The sequence below is a fragment of the Strix aluco genome, chromosome 2 (assembly GCF_031877795.1).
Source record: "Strix aluco isolate bStrAlu1 chromosome 2, bStrAlu1.hap1, whole genome shotgun sequence".
NCBI lineage: Eukaryota > Metazoa > Chordata > Aves > Strigiformes > Strigidae > Strix > Strix aluco.
Window position 1 is genome coordinate 53,465,502 of NC_133932.1, and position 27,198 is coordinate 53,492,699.

The window sequence follows — 27,198 nt, forward strand, 5'->3', positions numbered from 1 at the left end:
TCAACCTCTGTTGTCTTCTCTCAGTGCCTCAAAAAATGGTAAGAGCTGATAAAAGGCAGGGCGTTTTTCTGGTAGCTAAATGAAGCAAAGTTGATGGGTATGGTTATTTAATTTTGAAATCATTCAGGAACTGTAATTTGCATTAGTTTTTCTTGATTTTTAGCATGCAGATTTCATAGAGACAGTAATGATTACAAGGTAAAGAAAATTAAAGTTACTTTTTATATCTATCTTATGTTGTGATAGTTTAATCTTCTTTCTTTGCATTAACATGTCCTGAGATACAAGTTATTTTTCTCATTTTTCTGGCAATTATATGAACACCCCTCCCAAAACATCACTGTCATTTTGTGGTATCACCAATAATGTCCCAAACAGTTCTTTGTTGCTGGTAAGAAACAAGTCATAGTCCACTGATATCTGACTCAAATACAGACGAAGGGAAAAAATAAATCAGGATGATTCTTGGCACAGAAGATGCAGATCTCTCAAAATAAAATGAGCATGAGCAACATTTGACTTACAACTCCTAGAAGACTCAGACGGGGTAACATACCCTTCTCATTCTAAGGGTGGGGTTATTTCACACAACTTTAGCTATCTAAAATGGTAGAGGTCTCATCTACGTTTGCTGTTTAAGATCTCTGTATAGGAAAGCAGATATCTTTTATTTTGTTGTGGCTAAGCAGAAAGGACAAAGGGCCATGGAGAGGTACCAGTAATGATCCTGTAATCATGGAACAAATTGAGTCAATTAGCTTAGCTCAGCACCCAAATTTTAGACCATTAAAATTAGGTGAGAAGAATCTCATCCTGTATATTATGTTGATGTTGAAGGGTATTTTACTGTTATTTGCTTAAATACATGGTTCTGAAAAGAAGGGAGCTAATCTTCCTTTATGTTCTGTTTCCTGTACTAACAATGTCCTGAACTGGACTGCTATATAGAATGTACTACATACAAGCAATGGCTTCTGTAAGGGATATTTGCCACTATGAACATTAGTTCAGCTATCAACAGGGACTCCTAGCGACTCCTATTATTTTGTTTTCTCCAGTTTGTATGTGCAGAGGTACATACCTCATGCCAGCAGTTGTACATTATCTGGTAGATGATGTCTGAAACCAGTTGTGGTCTATAAAGTCTGTATCCTTGAGAAACTTTCTCAATCACCTGCATGTTATCATAAAGCTCATAGGGCTGTTTTCCCAAAGTGAACACCTCCCACATTAAGATACCTGCAAAAATATTCATGGCAATGGAAGACAAGAAATGAAAGTCAAGAAAAGCAAGATAATCCCTTTTTCCAGGAACAAGACACACATGCCACATGTAACCAACCAGACATTTTAAAGAGAATATTGTCCAAAGAAATGTATGGAGATGACTGACAAGTGTGATTCTGTACTCAAATGTAAAACAACTTCTACTGCAGAAGAAGGTAAAGTTAGGTAATAAAGTTAGTTATAAAATATATTTAATGTGGACAATAATGGAGAAAAGCCAAGACATAGCTATCCATGGACTAAATTTTTTACAAAATACATACAAACACCCCCTTATATATGTATGTGTGTGTACACAGAGAGAGGGAAGGAAAACCAAAATGACAGATATAGGTATCTATGTTTCTATAAAATAATAAGAAAATTTTTACTGATTTTTTTAAGTGAGTGAGACATACACTCCTTTGGTATCAGAAAGATTTCCAAATACTTTATAGTGTCAGCTACACATACCTATGAAAACTGGATTATACTGAAGCAATAGAAACACTGGATAATATAATAATCATTAATTCATAATGACAGTTTTGCAAGAAACAATTTTTGCTGCAACTGAACATATGTGATAATCATGCCAACCATAAAGTATTATGTTAACAATGATATATAATACTGGCAGTAATGATCTTTTTTTGAAACATAAATTTATTTGATCTTTGACTTCCCTTCAGCTTGAAGACTGGAGCGTTGTAGTGTCACAGTAGGGTCAGAATAAAATGGTACCTGAATCCCTGCTTTCTCTGATGAGAACGTTAAAAAAATGTTTGTTCTCTGATATCTGCTTTTGGGATATGAATACATCAGTCAAGTTCTTTAGCCCTTTAAAGACTCATTAGTTAAAAACAACCAAACAAGAACTGACGGATCCTGCTCTCTCCTCACTTCCACTGCATCAATGGATAGTGCTAAAATGAGAAAAGACCTTCTAAGGAAAAATAATGTTTCTCATTGAAGTTAATGCCAATATTGAAGTTAATGACAATAAAGCCTGAAGCCAGGATTTCATCAGTAAGAGCAAAAAGAAAACGTATCACCAGAAAATCCAACTTCTGATTTAATCATATATACTATAAACAACTTATGAAGGGCATGAATGAGCCGTTTCTCTGCCAGAGTCATTAATATTGGGAAACTAGCTGAAATTAAAGATAAGAAGCAGCCTAGCATTTAGAAACACTTTCATCTACTTTATTCACTATTGTTCAATGTCAAGAACAGTGGGTTGCCAATCTTTCATCAACTTGACAGCTGCCAAATTTTTCCTACTGGAGGAGCAACCCATGTAAGTGGAATTTAAACCTGTTCACAAAAGGTTCCTTTTCCTTTGACACCTTTTGCAGACTTTTAGAAACACTAAACAGACTCCAGCGATTTGTAAATCATAGCTTGAAAACCACTGAAGCAAAAGTTCAAATGTATGAAATTCCTGGGTAGAAAGTGATCTGCAAACACATCTTATTTCTGCTGAGATACAGAGTCCGAGCTCACACAGACTCTTCCACAGCTGGCTTATGTACAGAGTCCACTCTGACCTCTGCAACTAACAGAAAATTCTTTTGAATTGGGTAGCACTGATTTATGGTCTAGATATGCCAAAAATACCATTTGATCTCCCCTGCCAACAGTTTACTTTACCGTATTAAACACATATATAGCAAATGAGGAGTGGACAGAGTTGCTATGTGCCTGAAAGAAAAACAATAGGGCTAAAAAAATCCAAAGAGGATAGGGCTTGGATGCATAAAAATATTAAACAAGAACATAAGCTGTAACTGCTGTTTACATTCCTTCAGTGTGAATGTCTAGCATTTCTGCTTAGTAAGCTGAGGAAATACAAATGTAATGGCATATATACATACATATTTATATGTCAAATTCCATACATACCAAAGGCCCATACATCTGACTTGCTGCTAAATTTGGTGTAGTGAAAAACTTCTGGTGCTGACCACTTCACTGGAAACTTGGTTCCTAGTGAACTTACATACAGGTCATCCAGAACATACCTACAAGGCAAGAACCAAACTTGGTTGAGACTGTGTTACAGTGAAATACTATTTACTGCTTCTTCCTTTTATACCACAAGGTTCCTAAGAAAAGCCTGGGCAGAATCTCAAATTTCCAAAGGATACCTGATAGAAGCATCAGCTATAATCTATAGAACAGATCACTGCTACCAACTTACTAGAGAAATAATGCAGGATCACAAAAATGTCTGTTGTAAGGCCATCTAGCCCACCCTCCTGCTCAAATAGGATTAATCCCAACATTAGATCAGGTCAGCCATGGCTCTGTGTAGCCAAGTCTTAAAAGCCTCCAAAGATCACAGTCTCATCGTCTCCCTGACTGGTATGTTTCTCTGTTCCACCACCCTCCTGGGGAAACAACTTCTCTTACTGTCCAACTTGAACTTCCTGAGCTACAGTATGTGGCTGATGTCTGCTGTTATATTGCCTGGCACTAATAAGACTATTTGGCTCCATCAGCTTTGTAACTGTAAGTAGCTATAGGCAGCTTTTAGATCCCCTCTTAGCCTCCTCTTTGCCAGGCTAAGCAACCTTCTCCCTCAGCCTCTTCTCAGAGGACATGTTCTCTAGACTGCTCATCTTCTCCAACTTCTCTTCATTGAGGCTGCTGATTAAGATGTTTGGCCCCCAAATTAAGTGAAAATCTTGTACACAAAGTAAACTCTGAGATTTCTTTAACAAACATGACTAGTGAAATCTCTCAACTGTGATTTGCCTTTAAGCCTTAACTTTTTGAGATAGCAGAATGACTTTATTCTAGCCCCATAACGGCTTATGGTCATTAATAGAAAGGAACCACAAAGAGCTGTATCACACCTTGTGACTTAACTTTCCTAACAGCCAGTTGTTAGCTGATCAATGCCAGTAAACTATACATACACTAACATCATAGCTTCACAAGGTCCCCGGTTCTTTTACTTACCTGCTCATCCCAAAGTCAGATACTTTCACAGTAAGATTGCTGTCAACCAAACAGTTCCTAGCAGCCTTTAGTAGAGAAACGAGAAAAGAGTTGAGTGGAAAAAATACAAAGAGGAGCAAACCCTGTCATGTCTTGGTAATTTGCTAATAATAATTCCTGTCCTCTAACATTTCAATGAATAATGACATTCTTTGATTGAAGCACTTAAGTTTGGAACTGTAAGGGAACAGTAAGTAGCTCTCTTATTTCATTTTCTGACTACTGGTTGAAAAAAATTCTTTATCATTACCCTGGATTTACAAATAAGGACATTGAGGGATAAGGAAACAGAGGTGAGAAAACCCACATTCACCTAGAAAAACAGTAATAGAGCCAGAAATTAAACCCCATTTTTCAAATGTTATCCTACTCCAGGGTTCTTTTCAGTAGTCTCAGAATTTACCAAGGCATCAAAAAGTGAAAAACATAGATTGGATTATTCGCAGTGCACTATAAACAGAGTGGAGCAATGAAAGGTGATTTAAACAGCTTGATTTATGAAAAGTTCAATATAAGCCTAGTTCTGCAAATGATCACTTGAGAACATTTATCTAAGGCTGTATTGTCTGCCTGCATGCTTATTAATTTCTGTAATACAGTTTATATCTACAGTTTTCAACCTGAAATCAAGCTCAAGTTTTTTTTTTTGTTTTTTTTTTTTCTGTTTTCCCATGGTGCACAACCAGTTTTCAGGAAACTGACAATATTTACAACTTGAATTCTGCTACTTACATTGTCTGATATTCCTGATTTCTGAATCAGGGTGTGAAAATTGTTGAGGCATGGATTTAACAACTTCATTTACACATAAAGACAATTCTTTGAAAACATCAACAAGACATTTAAAATGCTGCCTGAGGAGACTGCACTCCTGTTGGAAAATTAAGCAAGTCTGCAACATAAATTGTCAAAAATCTTCAAATACAGTTTTGTCTAGAGTTAGAAGAGAAAACAGGGCTACCGACTCTGAAGCACAATGCACCAGAAGTTTGGCTGGGTTCACTTTTAATAGGCCAATAAAATAACAGCTTATTTCCCCAAAGCCAGCATTCTTGACAGCTAAGTTTTGTATAAACTTTTGGTCCAAGTCCTTGAAAGACCTGATCCCTTAATCAAAAGCAACTTGGAATACTTGCTTGAAAACTGGCAGATAAATGTATTTAAAAGAGACAAGTAGCTGCAGACTTTCAAATTCTGCTCCTGTTTGCAATGCACCAGAGTAAATTCCAGTTTATCCTAACAATGTTCACAATTTTTTTTGTAAGAGAAATAGTTCCCTAGTAGGTAAATCTCTAACTAATCAAAAAACAATCTAAGGGACCCAAATCTTTAATATTGCACCACATTCTCCTGGAGGACTACAACATCATTGGACAGAACCCTTTACTTCAGTGGACTAATTTTACAATTGGATGTCTGTACTGCTAAGTGGTGCATAAATCCTCAAGGTTACAGCCCATAAATGCAGGCAGCACAGTAGGCAGTGCTGTAGTAGACCCGTCAGCTCATCTCCGAAGCAGAGAATATTAGCTTGTGGGCAGTGCCATTCACCTGTTGCTCATTCAGAGCTGCCTTGTATTGAGTCAGCAGGGTGTCTCTGTTCAGCAGATCACAGTGTTTTCTGGGGTGAGTGCCAACAGAGCTGTGGGTGATCCTGAGGGGCAGGACTGCCTAGCATTAGGTTATCCCCCTACCTTCCCTGTTTCACTTCTTCCATTTGATAGCTTACCAAATCTCTATGTATGAACTGGCAGCTCTCCAAAAATGCCATAGCATCGCAAACATCATAACATATTTCCAGAAGCTGAAGGGATTGTAGTTCCTTCCCATGACTCCTTAAGTAGCTAAGCAAACAGCCATTAGGCATGTATTCCGTCACTAGATAGGTGGGATATGATTTTGAGCATACACCATACAGTCTAACAAGTTTGGGATGATTAAGTTTCCTGAAATAAATAAAAATAAAATAATCAAAGAATAAATGGAGATTCTTGTGCATTTCTATAAGTTTTGTTTTTCAAATATTAATACGATATACTGAAAGAAATTATTGAGACTGGATATAGTCCCATCTCAGACTTCAAATATTCCTTTTCAAGAAGACTGAGTGTTCTGCTGATTACTTTGAAACTCAGTTTTGGTGACTATCAGAAGAAGACTCAGTATGGATGAAATGACAACTTTGTAGTCAAAAGCCAAAATAGTATTTAGCATCGCAAAAGTGCAACCTTATTGGTGGGAGAAAATAGATCTGAGTTGGTGGGGTGGACCTTAGACCTTAAGGTTTTCTACTAAAATCATGCTGCAAAATTTTCACATTGAGAATTGTAGTCATATCAGACAGTTAACTGACAGGAATGTAGTGCATTCCTTCAGGAGACGAGATATACGAAATATTCTTGAATTTGTATGCTTCAAATATCATCTCATGGAATTTCACTGGAAATTCTAACATCCTTACCTCTTCAGCATCAGAGAGTAAAACTTCAAGTCTCATGTACATATTTGTGGCATTTCTCAGTTATTGATCTGTCACTCAATCCTACCTGCAGGATGGCAGGAACAGCTTTCTAACTGTTTCTGTATAAATGCTAGTGAAGCAGAGTTTTAAGTGACATATGTGGAACCTCTAAAGTTGTGGAAGAAATGTTAATTGAAAGCTTTGTAGATGACTGTATCAATCTTTGTGAAGCTCTTTTGGTAATACTTCAAATATCCTATATGGTTACCTGTTTAGCTTGTGTCTAATGTACTCAACACTACTTAATGCTGTTTTTAAGAGGGAATTCTCTTTCATGTGTGTGCTATACGTTACTGATTAATGTCTGGAGAGATCATTATTTCCAAATAATTAAGCAACGCCATATCTTACATCATGGTCTGAGCTTCTTCTATGAATTCATCTTCTGACATTGCTCCCTCTTTAATCATCTTTACGGCCACATCATATTGTCCCTTCCACTTTCCCAGGTGCACCACTCCAAACTGACCACTCTCTAGTTCTCTCAACAGGACAATTTCTTCTCGTTTCAGCTCCCACATTCCTAGTGGGACAAAAGAAATTCCTTTAGCAAAAAAAAGTACAAATGAAAGTGTGGTATCCCCCACATGCAATGTTGTTGTTTTCTTTGGAGGGTTGCAGAACCATGCAGCACTGAAGCATGCAGCACCTATCTCTCAGCTTTGTGTTTGTGTTATGGAAGGGGACTACATGTCCTACAAGTGTTGTTTGCTATTGCTTAGGTTTAAGCCTTATAAAGAGAATTGAGAAAGATAAAAATGATGATATATTTTCAATTAGGAGATTGGAGAACAAGTATTACTGTGCCAGGTAATGTGGCAGAGGGAAAGAATGGCCATAACTCAGATGTGCTGGGGAAGGAAGCATGAAAGGTCTTGCACAGTTGATATAAGACCTGACATAAAATGCCTTAAAAAGGACACAACATAAAAGTCGATATAAAATGCGTTTGCACTCAAGTTGCCCTGGATGTAGACTAGATGCACTTGTAGGAAGGGATACCCTGTTCCATAGAACCATAAAGTCTCAAGGCTACACTGGACAAGAGGAAACTACAGAAGGAGCTATTGCTTGAAAGACCATCCTTCCCAAATTCTCACATTGCTTCCTGCATGGACAAGTGGAAACGGCCACCAAACAAAGATTCTGTAACCTGCAAGCCTGAATGCAGTAAGAGTCATGATTTTCTGGTTATTCTATTTTTGGTGGCCAAGACTGACACCAGTTTCGAAAATGAAAGTTATCTTCATACCATTTCCTAATGAAGCTGTGGATGGGACTTTATTTACTTGAGTAGACACTGCATGACGGAGCCTTGTCACCATACCTACAAAGAAAACCTGTTAAAGGTCACAATATATACATGAGTCTTCCAAAATCAAAGAAAACACAGGGAAACAAAAACCTCCCTCTCCCTGCCATATTACAACCATCCAGGTCATGACACATATTCAATATTCAGCAGCTGCTGCATCGCTTCACAAGATTGAAAATTCTTCTGTGCTTAAGGGCTAGTCCAGCAGAGGTATTGCAAGAGGTAGTACAACACCAAAAAGCACTACAGCAAAGGAAAGCAACTGTATTGTTTGTGATGTTAGATCAAGTTCCATCCAAACTCTCCCAAAAGATATCTCAATATTTAGAGTATACAGTATTGGAAGAGATTCACCATAATGCTAAGAAGTCCAGAAGCCTAAGTGAAAGCCTATCAAGTAGAAAGAGCATATAGGATTACCAGCTGAGTTGTGCTGATGGTAGTGTATAAGCTTGGGAATTGATTCAAAATAATAATTTTCAGCGAGATAATACTTGTTCTCAGGGGTTTTGTGCACATGGTAATGTCTGACTGCTCCTTTTTTACTTCTGAAAAACAACACAAAATGCAGTAAATGTCAAAGCCTTGCAAAGTGTCTTCCAGCTGATGTGTTAATAGATTAGTTAGTTGCTGAATGAACTGCAACACTCCAACTGGCCACATAACAAAATACGTAGTAGATGTCACCAGAAGGACTGTTACATTTACCTCTGTCTGCTTTTCCCCCTTTAACACCTGCTGGCTTTGTAGTACAGGCTCCTAGCACATTGGAGTCTTCTGCTGCATAATCTAATGTAGTGTGATGGTTAGTACTTGTCTTCCAATAGTTAAATCTAGAGCAAAAGACTTTCATATACTGCCCTTGCGATGGTTCTACATCTAATTTTGAACGCCTTCCCCTTCCCTTCCTTCTCTCTCACTCTTCACACCCAACTATTCTCCTATTATGTGCCTGTTACCCGCCTATGTTTAGATGAGACAATTCTGGACCCCCATTCCCCTGTTCAGGCAGCCATTGTTATGTATGAACTTAAATAACTAATATGACCTGAATGTGCCCAAGGTTCACCTTTATCACAATATAGAGATTTTGTTGTTGACCAGTCACACCAAGCAGCATGCCTATAGCACACTCATAGAAATTGTACACATTCTTTGGATACTTACTCAGGAACCTTGCTGAATACAGACACAGTATACATTCCTGCTTGGCTAGATTTCCGAACCATAAAAGCACCTTCTTTCCCCTAATTAAAAAAAAAAAAAAAAAGTTACAAGGAACAATGAGGTTGGGATTCATTTCAGTGAACTTTAGGCTTTTACACTGTGATGTCCACAAAGGAGAGAAGGAGATATGACTCATCTGACCTCCTTTAAGGACTACTTTAAGACAAAATGAATTATGCCTTAAAAATATTTATTTCTCTCCACTAAAAAGAGGGTCAAGATAACCGGTTGTGGTATCCTGCTGCAAATGTTTAAAATTAGGTGAGTTGTACCCCAGCCCGGACATGAAGCAAGCAGTCTGACATTTTGTCTTGGTGCACAGATACAGCTTTATAAATGGGAAGATGGAGAATTGTTAACCCTATCTCCTTCCTCATGTACCCTCCAGAGGTGGTACACGTTATAAGATCCAAACAGTGCCATCTACATCCCATTGGAATAAGAGCTCTCTCCACCACACAGTTCCTTTATGTAATGCATCAGACTAATGTATTTTCTATTGCCAAAGTAATCTGAATTACTGAATAAGTAAAAGATTTTCACTGCCCTCTATTGTATTTGGACTACTTTAATCTTTACTTTTGGTCCAGTCCTAACTTTTGCTATCCACATTTACTTCTGTTAATGGTTTACCATACTGGGCTGGAAATTCTGGTTTCCATAGTTCATTTAACAGCTACATCTCTAACGTGCTAGGAATGGCTCTTACAGGGAGAAAAGAAGATATATAGAACCTCACATACAGGCCAAGGTTGATTGCTGTCAAGTTCAAAGGAAACTTCATGTCCCCTTAAAGTTAACTGGAGTCAGGAGTATCCAACACCTTTTGGGACTGGGACATAACTGCCTTTCTCCAGTGATTTGCCACACTTCAATTTAATTCCTTAACCTGTGGTGCAGGTCTAAGTGAAGCGACCCTGAGCCAAGGCTCCAGAAGGGTTGGGTTATATCGAAGTTGTTAGTGGCTGAGTACTAATAGGACTGTCTGTGAGGAAGCAACAAGCCACGAGAGGAAAACTCGTTTACACAGCACACTCAAGCACAAAGCATGGCTGAGGCTGGATCCCCTCCAGAAAAGTACATGGGCAAGTTGTTCTGCAGTTGAATGCTGTAAAGACTTGTACACCTGACTAGTCCTATGGTGTTATCCATCCTTGCTCCTAGTCAGCTGCATCCAGCCAATGCTCAGTGGGCATAGCACTGAGCTTGCTCAGGCTTGTCTGCTCAGCTGTGTGAAATTCTTTTACGTCACTTAATCATAAAATCATCACAGAGGATTCCTCTAGACTGACCTGCAGAAAGAGCCACACTGGAGCAAACAACACAGGTCTAGAGGTAAAACCAAAAAGCAGAACTTTGAGGGTAAATGCACTCAGTGTGGCTTTGTTTCAAGTGTATTTTAGAGGTGCATCATTTGTTCATTTATGTAGAAGAGCCATTAATGCATTTTTGAAGATCTATTTATCAATACCAAGTTAGCACAAGAGTTTCTAGCACTCTGTAATACTACAGCTATTTGAAGAGCATCAGCATCCTCTAGCTACACAGTATAGGAAAACACAGAAAAACATTTCCATGACTGTTCATAAACAAGTGCTAAAGGATATGTAGGACCTTGTGACGGAGTAGCTGCTCAGACTGGGCACGGGAGATATTACCAGCATACCAACTGCAAAGAGAAATATTTGGCTATTATTCACAGGCTGATTTCTGAATAAGGCACAGTAGACACATGAAAAATGCCAGACATCATAAATATTTCAAAACCGCTTTTAAAAGCCAGAGAGTAGACTTGGGACTTGTCCTGCATGTGTGATTTTAGGCCACGAGATAAAAGGGAAAGCATTAGTTCCCATCTGTTTCCTCTCATCCACCCAGTGGGTCTCCTCCTGAAATATCTGGTCCTACTCTGTGACTCTGACTTTTTAGACTAAATCCTTAGAGGAGAATCCTGCAGCTTTAATGATCTGCCAGGAGCTTTACCAGCAGTAGATTGCTCTGTCTCCTGCAGACCATGACACAGCTGTCTCCCTAAAAGCTGGGAGGTGCATAATTCTCCTCTAACCTTGAACCTTCTGGTTGTCATAATATTTAAGTAAACTGAGACATCCCAAATGGAGGAAACAAGCCAAACATGTTATGTCAGATCAGTTCAGGGAGCTCCAATGAAGCCTTTTTAATAGCAGTTCACTTTTATGAAGCATCCCTTTATTAGCATACTAGACTGATTTTTCTAAATGACTTTTGTTTTTGTCTGAAAACAAATAGATTCATGCCTTTGGAAGTCTGCGGGCAGTGATGTTGCTGATGACAATATCTATAAGTATTATCATTATTACAACAGCCATCCATACGATACCATTGCTCTAGGTACAGTGGACTGTAAAGTGGAATGACGATTTCTGCCCAAAGAACCTTTTGGTTCTCATGAAGACATACTCTATATACTCACTCATGCTTAGCAATATTCTGGTGTTCTGCCAATGTCTGTTCACTGACACTGGAGTTTTCCCTGCAAAGACAAGACAACATGCTGAAATTGAAAAACTAGTCATGAAAAATACTTTCTTTGGGTTAAAAGTCATACTACGTACTTTTTTGAGTAGTTATGCCATGGTCTAAGGTGAATATTTCAAAAAATTGAGACATATTTAATTGTCTCAATTTTTTCATGACTTGGTGAACACTTATACAGTCTTTCCCCTTCACTGTGCAATGTGTTGGAAAGCCAAATATTCTCTGTGCATGCTGTAACAGGCAATGAAGTTACATATCCCTTTAGTGACCTTATGAAGAGATTGCATCTACCTTTTCAAAATTTACACGGAAGGTTTTCAAAACTGCACAACCCTAGACTTCCCAAATAAAAGTTCTTAGCATGACAGACAACAGAAGGAGTTCATGTGGCAGAAAAAGAAACCTCTAAAATAGACTCCCATGCAGAAATAATAATGGTTCTTATTTATGCTGCCTTTTACAGGATACTGTAGTAGGTTTTTCTTTTAAGAAAATCTGTGAATCTTGTTCAGTATGGTTTTCTATGAGACAGACAACCGACTATGTTTCTGTCAGATTTCCATTCAAATGCTTAGGCATACATTTAATGCTTACAATGTCATGTCATCTTACTAAAAAGGAAAAGATGGGTCTGATGTATCACTTCGACAGACCTGGATTCCCTTTAACCTGTACATACATACAATGACACGAGAGGGCTAGCAAGGCTGATTTAATGCCGAAATAAGAGTACAAAGATTGAAATCCCAGCGTCATTGAAGTCAGTGGCAAAACCCTATGTATTTAAATGAAACCAGGATTTTCAACTGATGTTTTTTGCATTTATGTATGAGTCACGAAGACAAATTATATCTAATTCTATACCTTTCAGGAAACTTTATGCTTAGTACTCAGAAAGTTATTTAAAAAGAAAAATATTCCAGAAATATTACACAATCTTTACCAGAGTGGTAAGAAAAACATTTAAGCCGTGGAAAGCTGCATATTGATTCACCTTGGGTCTTCATCATTCAGAGATAACTTTCTCAAGTAAGTGCTCGGTATGAAACCTTCATTCCTGCAAAATAAACAGTTCACAGTTTAGCTATCATACATGACTGCATCTTAAATTTAGTCACTTAAAATAGGAAAAGGGATTAATCAGAGTCACTTTTTAGAATGCCACTAACAGAAATGCTCATGGTTAAAACATTTCTGCTTTTACTTACCATGTAGAAAAATACAGAAGTAATTTGTTTTAGAAAATTACATTTCAATGAGGTACTCTTTTCACTAGTCATTGAAATGGCTTCTTCCTCAGTGATTGGCTTCATCATACGGAAGATTGGAGCAGCTGTTCAACAATTTCATTACATGCCATCTCAGTTGCTGTGATGAAGGATGCCAGTGACTAATGGGTGCCAGCAGAGTAACGCCAGGGCAAATGCAGAAAGTCAGTAGGAAGGCTCAGCACTCTTCCTGACACAATGTCAGATGCAATTGAGAAGCTAAGCTAAGTGAATACGGACAACTGAGCTACCACTTAAAGCAGCTAGCAGCATGACATGATGGACCCAAGTTATGGGGTCCAATAGGCATCTGTTGTTGTAAGGGGGTGGGCTGTATACTGTGCCCATCAGAAAAATAAATAGGGGGAATAAATTGTATATTTGAGTCTGGAAGGACAGAGAAAGGAAGAGTTTCTTTAACATAGATCTCAGTACAGCGAGAAGAAAACTGAGAGTGCATGAAAACAGGTGAAATGGGTAACACCTGAAGCTTGTTCCTGTTACATTCAAGAAAACAAGATCTTCAATTTATTTCAAGCAGAATTTAAAGATTTTGTTATGATGTATATGTGACTTGTCCTTACAGAATCAATACTGAAAAAGTCTCAGATTCTCAAGCCAAAGAAAAAACTATAAAATTCCCCCCTTTCTCTTGATCTCTCTCTGCTCCTTCATTCATCTTAGAGCCCTCTACTCAGGCTCTATAAGCAGAGATGCCTGTATCATATGCTTTTACATACCCATAAACAGTCCATTGAAGGTATTTAAGACTATATCTCAGCTTACTAATTTATTATTGTCTTTGAGTTGTCAGGGTTGCATGCTGCTTTCTTCATCCAGAACAGTAAGCCAATCGTGTGAGTTACAAAGTGCAGACACTTTACCTTAAGTTAAGGTTGTGTTATCTGTTGGTTTTCTTGGACTTGTAAACTTAATCAGTGAATTATGAGTGGATCAAGTTATTTAATTCTGTTCCAAACCAGTTTGGGCATTCCCTAGCTCAAACATTTTTCCTTTCCACATTTCTATCAAGTAATAAAATCAAACTCACCTAAACCCATCATGGGACAGACAAGGAATCTTATCTCTTCCAGGCAGCTCCTGTTTGTTTCACTGCCTTTGTCTCCAGTGTACCCTAAAGCTGTTTCTCATTTAATAACTTGGGAGCAGACACTCTTTTCTGCCCCAGCTGGATATTAATAAAAAATATCTTATTTTAAGTTGCTGAGGGGAATTCCTCCACTTGTGAACCTGAAAGAGACTAATTAAACCGTGTGCAGGATGGGGGTGCCCTGTCTTTGTGGAAAAGTATTGCTAAAGATGGGGAGAGACTGAAGTGATAAGTGATTCGTGCCTCAGCAGCTTTCACTGGTCTCCCGTGCTGTCACTGCTATTGTAATAGGAATGGTGCTGGTCTAAAGATGGTTTGTGCACACAAGAGAGGCAATGTTTGTGAGGAGAGATTTTATCTTTTTATTCACTTAAACTAAATAGTTGGGAAAAAAATGGATAGCTTCTCTGTACACAAGCCCTTCTTCAGGCACATAACAAAATTAAGGCCACCAGATACTATCTTAGCTAGAATACTAGGCAGTGACTGTTGTAAATCTTACTCAACCTGGCAGCCAAGGATGGTAAGAAAATTAAGTTGTACAGAAGACAACGAGGCTTCTAGAGAAAAGTTTAAAAGCTAGTAAGGTAATTCTAACATAGATACTGTTGTCTGTGAAGATGAGATACGCAGAAGACCATGGTCATGGAACAAAAGTATTCTGCAGGGCATACTTACCCTTCCAAATCCCTTATTTTCCAACAATCAGAATCTTCCTCTTGCAATATATAGTATCTATTGCCTCTGACAAGCCGGATAGCTGAATTTCCTTCGACTTCATAGTTGCATTGAGCCACAGCCATATTCAGAACTGACTTGTCTGCTGATAGCACCCGAGGCAGGCTTCTACTTTTCCACTTTTGAGGACAGAGGAAATAAAATGATAAGGAGATGCAGCTACATCTACATGTATGACATGTACATCATCACTTATATCTTCAACATGTATAATGATATTAGGCAAATTAATCAAAGTTAAGAAGATGGGCAGAGACAAGACGCTGTGCCTCATCCATTTAGAAGCACAGCCCAGATACTGTTGTGTTGTCCACACTTGTGAGACAGGTGAGAACAGAACCAAGTTCTGTGATAATGACACCAGAAAACTCTGAGTGGAGGCCAACACTGCTGTAATAGGAAGCTTTCATTACCTGAATTATGTGGTAGACTTGACTTGCACCAAAAGCCTGCCACCTATCTGAAGCTGATACTACTTAATGAACTGTTGCAATTCATGTGCTTTGGACACCACATGACCAAATTATGCTTTACTATAATTAAGTGCAATGATGTCCTGTTGTATCAAAAGACCCCATTGCAGTATTATAAAATAACTATGCTTTTTTTGAATGGCTTTTAATCAATAGTGTTATCATGAAGCACAACAAGCATTAGTCAATCGTTACTGCTAATCCCTGAAAGCAAAAAGCTATGCTAATTCTAAATCATTCCCTTTCCTTACCATATTTTATTGATATTTCTCTGCTAAGCATGTTGGATATAAGGAATCCCACTCCTTGGTGCCTAGCTTTCTCTGTGTAGATTTAAAGAAGTGTAGGTATGTAACTATGGGATTTATCTTACCTAGCTTTGACCCGTGTCTTCATATGAAATATGTCATCTTACAGAAGTGTCTATCTCTCATCACACAAATGGCTTGGATGAGAAGCCTGGCATTAAAGTTAGGTGACATCAATCAAATCATGGACAAAAGAACATCTAAAATTAAGGCACTGAAATGCATTTAGATATAGGGGAAATGTTATAACTGAGAAAATCCAGACATCACAATTCTTTAAAAGCAGAGAAAACTACACTTGAAACACTGACAGCAAAGGATGAGGGAAAATAAGGAAGACTTAGGAGAATGCCACCTATTTATTATTGAAAACCACTGTAATGCAATGCCAGGGAAGAATGTCAAGTGTCCTGAAGCAGGCTGCAATGTCTTTAAATCCAAGTGACCATGGCATTGTATGTTTGCTTTTCTCTTTACTGACATTTCTTTACCTAATTTAAACAAGGAGAAACCAAAGAGCCAAGTGAATGCCTGGCTGAGTCTACTGAGCCAGAAGACACACGTGATCTCTTCCTGCAAACACACAAAGTCTCAACTTCATCTCACTAAGCTCCAGTGAAGATACTCATTCTTTAAAGGGGTATCACTCACAGCAGAGTCCTCTTCATTTGACTAGAAGTAGGTCTGTTGCTCATCAAGTACTACTACTTGAACCCAGAAAGTCATATCTGACTTCAGTGGAAAGGAGCTTGTAGCTTGAGGGCCTATGTTAGGCAGGATTCGAGTGTTAGACTTTCCATTTGATTTGTAGAATAATGACAGAACTAAGATGTCTGCAGTTGTCAGAAAGATGGAGAAAATTATAATACAGAGATGAAATTGTTTTCTCTTTAAAGCATCTAGTGATGTCAGAGCAAGGTGATGTTCAGTAAACATGTTTATGAGCCGATGTACACCTCTGACATGTGGCTTTGTTAATTTTTGGAGATAAATTGTTCTTTCTTAATTTACTGTGTTTTGCTTGTGAAATGATCAGACTGTCATCTTCTGATGGAGTTTTCATCTTTTTGCATGAACAGAAGAAATTGCAAAACATTGGCCAAAGTAAACAGTATCAAGAATTATTATCACAGAAATGAGCTTTGCTTTGTCCAACCTGCCAGGGAAAAGAACCAGCCAAAGATGAGAACATCAGATTTGCATTCCTTTGGATTTCACTGCTGGATGTGTATTTGTGTGTTGCAATATTCTGGATGGACTTAATCTGTAACCTGGTGCAGATTAATGTCCTGATTTGTATCCATATATACAGCTTTCCATTTCCAGCACTGTCTGAAAGCCCCAGAGCATTTCCTAATAGTAACTGAGTGGATCTTATTAGTTCTGTTATGCTATTGTGGTTTTTATATTGTGGACTGTGTCACCGTCATCTAGAAAGAATCATAGGTGGCAACCTGAGATTCAGCTGTGATGTGCATATGGGGAACGGTTACTATCTGCAGAACTGCACCCCTACCTTACAGCTGGAAGCATGTGATGGATCACTTCAGCTTCCATAAAACTTGCCAAATACATAATCGTGAGAAGATATGTGTGTGCACTCAGTGGACTTCTAGCTGATCTACTGCAGTATTGGTCTGACCTACATGAACTATTTTCCGTTGCAAAGACACTGGGTGCCAGGCACCAGCAGAGTTGAAAGTGTTTCTTAAGCATGCAAAAGTAATGCCTCTGGTCAGTTTTGCCTACATTCCGTTGTTAACACGCTAGGTTAACAGTTGGACTAGATGATCTTCAAGGTCCTTTACAACCTAGATGATTCTGTGATTCAAAAGTAATGTCTCTGGTCAGTTGGGAAGAACGTAAGGGAGCAAGACTTGCAGAGGCTAGAGAAGTGAGGGACATGAACTGAGAGGTAAGCGGAAGGAAGGCTGGGGATACAGCGGTACCTCTGATGATCAAACTGAGTAGATGAAAGGACAAAATCTAAATGTGCAGAGAGCTTATAGAAGTAGTTCTGTGACTACATATAGACTGTTTCTCACCATGCAAAGTCCGTATTAGCTTTCTTAAACTGATTATATCATATGACTTGGAAAAATGAAGTCAAGTCGTTCTAACCAGATGTGGTAGTTATTATACCTGTATTTACTGAACCTGTTTCAGAAGCACCCGTCTGAAATCTGTCATGTCCCTGCTTTTTAAATTTCCCTTTCAAAATATCTTCTCTGAACTGAAGCAGATAATAAAAATAAATCATAAAGGCCTAGCAGAAACCCGCATGTTCAGCAGCAGATTTGCATGACTGATGAACTCTCCAGACAGACAAAGCACCTCCTGATGGAAGCCAGGCAAAACAGACCACGGTATTCAAAAGAAGTTACTCTGCTGTGTGTTCACAGTGCTATTACTTTCAAATGTCATTATCAGAAAAATGTCAAAAGCTTCTTTGTTCATAGGTTCTTTCCAAGGCTCTATTATTATTTTTCTTAAAGCTCCCTTTTACAGCTCTTGTGATTTTATTTTCTGTCTCTTGATAATCTATGTGTTTCTTAAAGCCCCGGCTGTTCATGTCAACTGTATACATAAAAATTCCATCTTTTTTCTTCTTTTTTCTTTAAGTTACTTTCTGATTAACAGAGAGAAGTTAGGAAAGAGACCCAGACTGTATTCTAAAGATATGGAAGAGAAGACAAATTAAAATAAAGCAGGAAATACAGATTCAAAAATCCCATGAGCTGAAACCCAATCTGGTTTAATTTGGAGGAGGCTGTGTAACAATGTGTGAATACACAATCAGACTATACTGTTAGTCCTTTTTAAAGAGATAAAAACATCATAACTTAAGCCACTTTGGTCTCCTCTGTTCTCTTGTCATTGTTACCTCTTACAAAACTGGGCAGTAAAACTAAGGTCAAAAATACCATTATTGCACTTGCATTTGTACAGGAGGAGATAAGGAGCAAATAAACATAGAAGCAGATCTTCCAGTTTACTTCTATTCTGCCAACTGTTGGCCTTCTTCATCAAGCAGCTGTGCTAGAGGACTCAGGCTGAATTGAGCACGAGTAGTACTTTCTGGCATCCTGGTGTCCTGTTTGTCTCTTTGGGTCTGTGAAAGCCTGCCTATCTCAGATGGACAGTAAGGCCCAGTGGTTGCTAGTGGGATACCATACTCTTGTGTTTCTGCCTGATATAGTCAAGACATAGGCAAGAGCACATAAAGAGCTCAGATGCACTTCCCATTTCATTAACTTAGAGGCTGCCTCTGTAAAGCTGGGCTAAACAGACATTCCTAAACAGGCATCTGTACTCCTGGTGCAACCACAGAGGAGCACAACTTGGGACTTGCCTGAGATAAATGCAGTTCATCTACCATTTCTCACCCACCCAAAGCAGGTATATTCATTCGCATCTTTAGCTACAATATTTTCTCCAAAGTACTATGAGCACCATTTTCACTGGGGAGGGTGGTGGAGGGGAGTTTTTGGCACCTCTAGGAATGGGGATCTCCTCCTAGAAAACTAATTTTGATGGCATTCCCTGATCCCACTGGAAATAAATGTATAAAATAAAAGACATTCCTGCAAGGCCTGAAGCCAGTACTGCCATCAGCACCTTAAAGTGAACTGATCATGGCTGAGACTTTCCCAGTTTGCCATGTGAAGGAGGGAGATGAGTCCTTCCATCTGGCATGCTGGTGGACACAAGGATGCTGAAGCTGCACTGCAGATTAGAGATCTACGCCAGCTTCCAGTGAGTGGCTGTTTGCAATTCTCCATCCCACAGCCCTCCCTACTGCCTGGATGCTGGATCTTTCCCTGTAGCCAGACACTCAAATGTTTTCACCTACCAACGTTTGAGGGACTGGAGGCAGTGGTTTCACAGACCCAGTTGTACAACACAGAGTCACATCTAGAAGAGAGGGAGAATTAAGTAAAAAATCATGAATTTAACTAAGGCTTTATCTCTTGAGGCTTTCTCACTTGCAGATCTATACAGTGGCCACAACAGCATGATGACACCTGACATTTCACCTCCCTGAGGTATTGACGTGCTTTAGCTCTGAATCTTCCAACCTCCTCTTAATTCGAGCACCATCTCAATATGTTTAAAAACCCCATCAACCATTGTTTTCATCTATGCCAAAACACGAATTCAGGGAAATTTGCGGTTGTATTTAGCTCTGTGGTTTTCCCAGTTCTGTTAGCTTATTTGTTTACATACACAGGGAAACACATGTATGCTTTATTTTTATTCTGTTTTTTTTTGAAATTGTTTCATTGACACTTTTGGTCTATGAATCAGTGATTAAGAAATACTGCTTTCAATTACCCAGAGGTTACAAGACTGAGTCTGTCTGGAGTCATCCCTACACAGTCTCCCTGTGCTCCGCTCATCTCTGTTAGCAACCTCAAGAACTTTTTTAGGAACAGATTTAGAGTGGATACAGCACGCTATCCTGTATGTATTATTATCTCAGACATAAACAAAGCATTCAGTATATAAATATTCTTTTCAATACTTTTCTCAGCTAAGCTGTCCATAACTGGTAATGAGGTATATCCTTGTCCTTGCAATTGACTGGGGTTTCATGGCCCTATTTGCTTTTGTAACAAGAAGCTAGATGAAGCTATTCAAATTACTGTTACAAATGAGTTGACAACTCTTTACATTATTCAGTGTTCAATAATGGTGAAACCGGTAGTAATAGTAGATAAGCCTATACCATTAATTTCAGTTTTCAAAAGCAAATGCCTGTTACAGGCAGTCTCATAGATCTAAATCACGTTCCTAACTGCTCACACCTACATTTTTTGGAATTAACTTTTAATTTTGGGTTCATACTTTTTTTTGATTGTGACTGTAAATGCTTAAGACCAAGGTTCAATCATGATTGAAATCAGTGGATCTATCAGTGCTCTACAATTCCAAACAATCAAGCTTTAAAAGGCTGAAGCCCAAGTACTCATAAACTGCTGTTCCCTTTCCCAAATGTAGCCTTTCACTGTTAAGCATGTACACAGACATGAGGGAATTCCCTTCTGAAAATGTGACGCCTAGGAGGGTAGCGCTTTACAAATTTTCCTCTCTCAGCCTTTACAGATAAAAACTAAAACCCCTAAATAATTGTGACTAAGCTCTGAAAAAAAATACTTCAGAAAAGCATGTTAAAAATTAAAAAAAAAGCTGCAAATTAAATCACACTGTTTAGGGGAAAAAAACATATTAATATAATTATATATTAACATAAGAGCTTTACTTCTATTTTGTTATGAAACTGTATTATTTTACACTTACCCAAACACACTCTTGTGCTAAACTTCTATTGTTCCTACCCATCCAGCTTATGGGACCTCATCACTAGAAGGGTTTTAAAGCATAATACTACAATTTCGCTAGAGATCTTAAGAATAAGAACAAAAATATTTCTATCATCTTGTTTATTTTGTAGGTGAAAATGTCACTAACTTTTTAATCAAACACAGCAGTTGTAATTTAGTGTATTATTTCTCCAAGCTACAATGTGTAGCAGCTATGATGTTAAAAGAGTTTAGCACATACATGAAAAAGTGTAAGTAGATTAGCTTTTATATTAATTATACTGCCTTAAATATCCATGTGATTTGTCAATATTGTGAAAAAAATCAATGACCCTAATCAAACAAATAAAAGAACACATTACATTTCTCCCAAATCGTACATCCAGGGGCTGTTTTACAGGTCTGGTTGCAACAGAGAAACTTCCCGCTGATGAAGAATCCTTTATGGTACTTGTTTAGTAAATCAGAATTGTCTTTAATTTCTGGAAAGCACAAAGAAACCAAAGAGAACATGACAGGCTGCAAAATGGGAGTGTTACTTATGATCAATAGAGTCTACTGCACCAAGCCATGGGACCCCAGAGTGCTTACTGACTTCTGGCTCTAGGCACATGTCCTGGTCACATTTTTATCTCTATACCATATTCCTCTATGCAAACTCAAGTCTGAAAGCCATACACCCCAGGTACCTGTTTCTTTGCGAAAGAAATCTGAGTGTCAAGAAGGAGATAAATACAGTGCAGTCCAGCAAAATACATGAAGGCAAAACAGGATCCAACAGCTATGATTCAAAATCATGGATCTTATGAAGATTTCACTATCAGTAATAACACTAATTAAAAGAAAACATTTTCATATATCAAAATACGCTATTTTCCTAGAACTACCTACTGTAAGAAAATTATATTCACTGACACTCAATATGCCATATGGCAAATCCAAATATTTATGTGTTAAAATACAATTCTTATTTAAGCACACCAAAAGGGAACACCATCACATTATTTTATGTCTGAAGCACGGCTTTACTCTAGAAAAATAGCACCAGTAGTATCACTGTGCTAGCGATACACTAGTTCTGTAAGCTCTAATGGCAATTTTGGTTTCAAAAGGTAGCTAGAAGAAATGTAGAAGGCATAGAGTGAGACTTTAAAAACTGGCTGCGTTAGGACAGGTTTTCAGTCGTGCTGCAGTGAGCCAGTGTAAACCCAAAATTCCTGAACTTGTGAGAGAGCTGTGAAAGGATTAGGACAGTCCTTCATAACAAGTGCTTTTTATACACTTTTTAAAAGGCTTGTAGGCAGTTGAGTATTTGTGGTATTCTTTGTCTCATGAGCATTACAGGATATATCACTCATGCAACCTTATTCTTCACAAATCTTGGTTTAAAAAATCTTACTGAAAATCTTGGTTTCTAGAAGGCTCAGTGTAGACGGCTGAATGCTTCTGATCTGCATTCTTCACAACTTCACTAAATTAATTTACATACCCTCACTGCTGTGTATGCAAAGGGAGTCACAAACAGAGAGGTAGCTTATACACAGGCTTACAAGTAAAACTGGGGAGGATATTTGTCTACAGCTCGTTACAGATTGCCTATTTTTGTTCCTACAATGGCCAGTATGTGTGAGGACTGCCCTATTCAATGTGAGGTTTTTGCCTTCACTGGAGTTATGCAGGGACACCCTTTTCTGCTTGTAAATTACGCTTTGCATGACTGTGATTTTTCTTCATTGAAAACAATAGAAATTTCCTTTAAAAAGAAGAGGAAAATACAAAAGAAAAAGCACTAGCAATATTGGTTATCAAAATGGCTTTCCTGTGGGTAAGTGCTATACTAGCCACAGCGGGAATGGTTGTGCTCTATTAATCTGCATTAGTAAAGGCTGAACATATGATGAAGATTAAAAATTGCCCATGAAAAATAAAAAAAAGCACTTTATTTTGGATTATTTCTCACTGAAACTTTCAGCCTTTAAAATTTCTAATCCATTCTTGAAAATACCATGCATTTCAACCAGTCAGTGCTGAAGTATGAAAGAGACTAAAAACAAGTGACAAAGAATGGCACAAAACGATGAGGCAGGAGCATTTTCCTATCTCTCCTCATGTTATTTGAATATTTTGTCACACAAAGGGATAGTGTTACCTTTATGCAAAGCTGCAAGCCACCGCTCCCGGCTCTCTTCATTAGTGCCATAGATATAGAGAAGTCCACCCTTGTACACAATCTGTAAGAGGTTTGGTAAGCCAGTATGGTGAGAGTGTACTGCCTGAAAGCGTGTTACTATGCAGGAGGGGAACAGAGAAGGGGATGGGAAGCAAAAAAATAGGCTTTGTGGACCCACATCGAACTCTCACAACTTAGTAGTGTTTTTCAGAGGTCGCTTATTACCATTTCATATAAATACTTCATATTTCATATAAACTTATTTCATATAAGTATATTCCATATAAATATATTTCACATCACTTTTAATATGAATATGAGTATGAATATAAATATAAATATAGATATAAATATAGTATAAATATGTACTGCCTTAACCAAAGTGCTTTGTGTCCTAAAACACAGTTGCAGAAACAAAGGACATCATTGAATATTTCTGGATATTCCTATCTTCTATCTACAAAAGACCTTATAGCCAACATCTTCCTTCCCATTTCAGTTTTTCCACATTCATCTTCCAGCTTCTGGCTCATGTTACCCAAGGCCAGACTGAATGCTCATGGAGGCCAGGAATCTGTCTCTGACAGCATCCAGTAACAAATACTCAGGGCAGTTGTACAGTGATAAGGGAATCCTGATCCGAAGGTGATGCATTTATACTTAATACTCTTTGAGAGGTATTTTTCTTCTGTAAATTTGTTCAGTTGCCTTTTAAGCAAATGACTAGTATCTGCAACATCCTGCAGTAAGTAGTCCTACAGCTTAGCTACACAATATGAACAGTCAGCTTCTTTTGCTTGTTTTCAACCTATCTTCTGCTAGCTTCATTTGATGTCTACCTAATAATTACTAACATCTGCTTTGCTTTTTGGGTCATGTTTAGTATTGGGCTGACTCTGTGTGTGTGTGTCTGTGTTAGGTCGGGGTTTCATTTCCCTTGTGTACTTGGCTTTTCAGTCATCTGCACTGAATTTCAAATGCCATTTTATTGCTATTGTTTGTTAGACTGAAGAGCTCTTGTTATTAAACACGTATTCCAGCTGGTAAGTATACATGACTGATCCATTTACTTCTGGTCTCCTTATTTAGTGAAATGGTGGACCCCTCTGAGCTTTTCTCTTTAACATGTTATCCATCCAATCTATTAGTCATTGTCAAGTCTCTGACCTCTCTTCAGTTTACAACATCTTTCTTCAATTATAGTCACCAGAACTAGACACAATATTCTCCTGGTGATCACAGTAGTGTCAAAACATATTGAATGCTTTTACTCAATATGTGCCTCCTTCCATGTCCAAGGATGCCATTAGTTCCCTTGGCCACAGCATCACACTGGGAATTTATGCTCAGCTATCATGATCCTAAAGTCCTCTTTAGAGATACTGTTTCCCAGAACAGAGTCCCCATCTTGTAATTATAGCATACAATCTTTTCCTCACATAACTGAATTGTGCACTCCTGACATAAATACACTAATTTAACATAAATGTGTCATTCAGTGCCACAAAACTGGGGGAGGGAGAAGGAAAAGGGAGACCGGAATGACACCTAGGATCAACCAGGCAGTGAAATACTAAGTATCTCTCATGAGGTTGCCCTTGGGCATGGCAGTTATTGCAGGCTCATGAATTAACACACTATTCAGCAACCCCATTATTGACTTTAGCAGCCTGCTGCTTGTGGTTGCACTGTTTGGCAGCAGCACTCCAGAGGGGGATCTGTGGCCACCTCTGCATGTCCCACTGCCCACAGAATTGAGATTGATGGAACCTGAGCTGGGCAACTGAAACAGATGAAAGGCAGCAAATTCGAAGTTATGGTTTTCTCATCGCATTTAATTCTTGAACGTGTGTATTGCTTTATGCAGCTGCATCTTCTGATACAAGGCATAGCTTTGGATTTCCTGACTGTGGCACATTTGAATGGTAATCAGGCAGTCAGGGGTCAAATCCTGCACTTGGTATTGAGGCCAAAAAAAAGAAGTGGAAAGAGACAGCGAGAATTAAAATAAGAATTTTCAAGTGCTTGATTCTGCCTTAAAATAAGTGATAATCACATCGTGTAGTGATCTCTATATTCCAGATAATATTAAAGCAAATATCTGATAGACCTTTGAACATAAATGAAACAAGATGATCTAAATTCTATCATAGTCAACTAAAAATATTTCAGCAACGTCACAACTTCGGTAATAGGGACTGATTTTCTCTTTAAATATCAGTAGCACTCAGCAATATCAGGTATCACTACTTAGGACAGGAACACTAAGTGTAACCTTAGGATGACTGGCATTCTTCACATGAAATGTAAATGAAACAGATTTCATGGCTAACCTGAAAAGGATATTGTCTTGCAGGAGGTGTTAATTCCTCAAGATTCACTGTCTCAACACATCGGATTTTCTCAATCTCAATTGACCCCTTTTTGCTTCCTTTTTTCTAAGAGAGAAGAAAACACAGCAGACTGTAAACTAATGTTAACACAATATAAAGTATTCTAGTTTGATGATTTTGTACAATTTTGTGTTTCAAGCTGTATAAACCATAGCTTCAGGTTTGTTAAACTTTAAAAGAAAAGTAGTAAAAAACGTTTTTGGTGCCCTACCTACATCTACTATATTGATCAAATTATTTTTAAGTCAGTTACAAGAATTACAGGACACAGCCCTACATGTGAGAAGTACAGGGTGACTGCAGGAGTACATGGCAAAGGGGGGACTAGGAGGAAAAAAAGAAGGAGCAATTAAGAGGAAAACACCTTAAGTGCAAACCAGAAGCCTAGATGTGGCATTCAAAATTTTGTTAAGGTAATGGAGCCCATTCTCACTGAGCTTCCCTGCAGTTTTGAAACGGGATGTGACTCACAGGAGTCGTCCAAATGTATGAAAAGGAGTAAAAACTTTAAAATAAGTTGCCTGGGACATATATTTGCATTCTCGATGGGAGATCTGAGTGAAAAGCCACCCTGTTGTGATATATGGTCACTTCTTAGGAAATAAGGATAGTTTAACCATCTGCTTTGTGCAGCTGAGGGATGAGATTCTGAAGTAATTACGCCTCGTACAATAACTTCTGAAGCCAGTTATTTACATCAGTTCAGAGGGAAGCCTGAACAAGGAAAACATCCCTATTCAAGACAATGTGTAAACATATGCCAACATTAATTACTTGCTTCAGTTCTCTTTGGAAGGACACAAACAGATGCTCAATGGCAAGCACAACTGCAAGAGTTGTTCTGAACAGAGACACTCTTAAGCCTGCAGCTAAGTGTTTTCCTGAACAGGAACTAGGATTTGATACCCTATAATTCTCAAAACAAAGTACACCTGTTGTTCTAACACACAATGTTTAATCAAGTTTCACAGAAGAAAGCCAGAGGAATAAGGTGACACTGGAAAATCTTAGAACAGTGTACTTAAAAAAATTATTTCTTACCCCTTTGTCATATTCATAATAAGAAAGGTTTGCTTTTGTCAGAACAAACCACCTTTTCTTGTAATTAATTGGTGATATTTTTTTCTTCTGTTGTGACTTCTTTAAAAGAAGTTCTTCTAGAATTGTTTTCTCCTCCATTATATTTCCCTAAAAGAACATCATAGTTACTTGTATTGCTATTAATAAACATAATAACACCAACTATAGAAACTGTAATAATGATGAATATATTAATTGTCCTCTATATGCTTTATAAAATTTTGTAGTAATATATGGTTACAAAGCATGTGTTTAACACTGCTTAAACAAATGAAGCTGTTTAGCTTATTCACTCAGTAAAAACAATCATAATATACAAAAATTGAGCTACAGACATACTATAGTTCTAAACAAGGCGTCTCTGTTACTTTATTGCCTGAGGATCTCTCCTTTTAAAGCTGTGCACCCTTTCTGGCAAAGAGCACAGTCTATGCACAGATGTATTACATCTGCAGCATAACATGAAAGTTATTACAGC

General features: G+C 38.1%; 1 protein-coding gene across 1 annotated transcript; it reads right to left on the reverse strand.

Annotated features, from left to right (window-relative positions):
* BMX (BMX non-receptor tyrosine kinase) lies at window positions 1-26,819 on the reverse strand. The gene is made up of 17 exons (XM_074816716.1): window positions 26,682-26,819; window positions 25,581-25,685; window positions 23,227-23,308; window positions 21,440-21,559; window positions 19,607-19,668; window positions 14,913-15,091; window positions 11,791-11,850; window positions 10,953-11,007; window positions 9,279-9,358; window positions 8,532-8,659; window positions 8,049-8,123; window positions 7,148-7,319; window positions 6,005-6,221; window positions 4,237-4,301; window positions 3,175-3,293; window positions 1,082-1,239; window positions 1-75 (listed from the first exon to the last, which is right to left on the reverse strand). The coding sequence occupies exons 1-17, from the start codon at window positions 26,817-26,819 to the stop codon at window positions 1-3; spliced, it is 1,890 nt and encodes a 629-aa protein (XP_074672817.1).
* Between the last annotated feature and the right edge of the window lie 379 nt (window positions 26,820-27,198).

What these genes read in the sequence shown, in the direction of transcription:
- BMX (XM_074816716.1), bottom strand. Translation starts at nt 26,819, where the DNA reads ATGGAGGAGAAAACAATTCTAGAAGAACTTCTTTTAAAGAAGTCACAA. An exon ending in CAAGACAATATCCTTTTCAG is followed by an intron (nt 23,309 to 25,580) that starts GTTAGCCATGAA and finishes AACCTCTTACAG; the next exon opens with ATTGTGTACAAGGGTGGACT. An exon ending in CTCCAGTCCCTCAAACGTTG is followed by an intron (nt 15,092 to 19,606) that starts GTAGGTGAAAAC and finishes TGTCCTCAAAAG; the next exon opens with TGGAAAAGTAGAAGCCTGCC.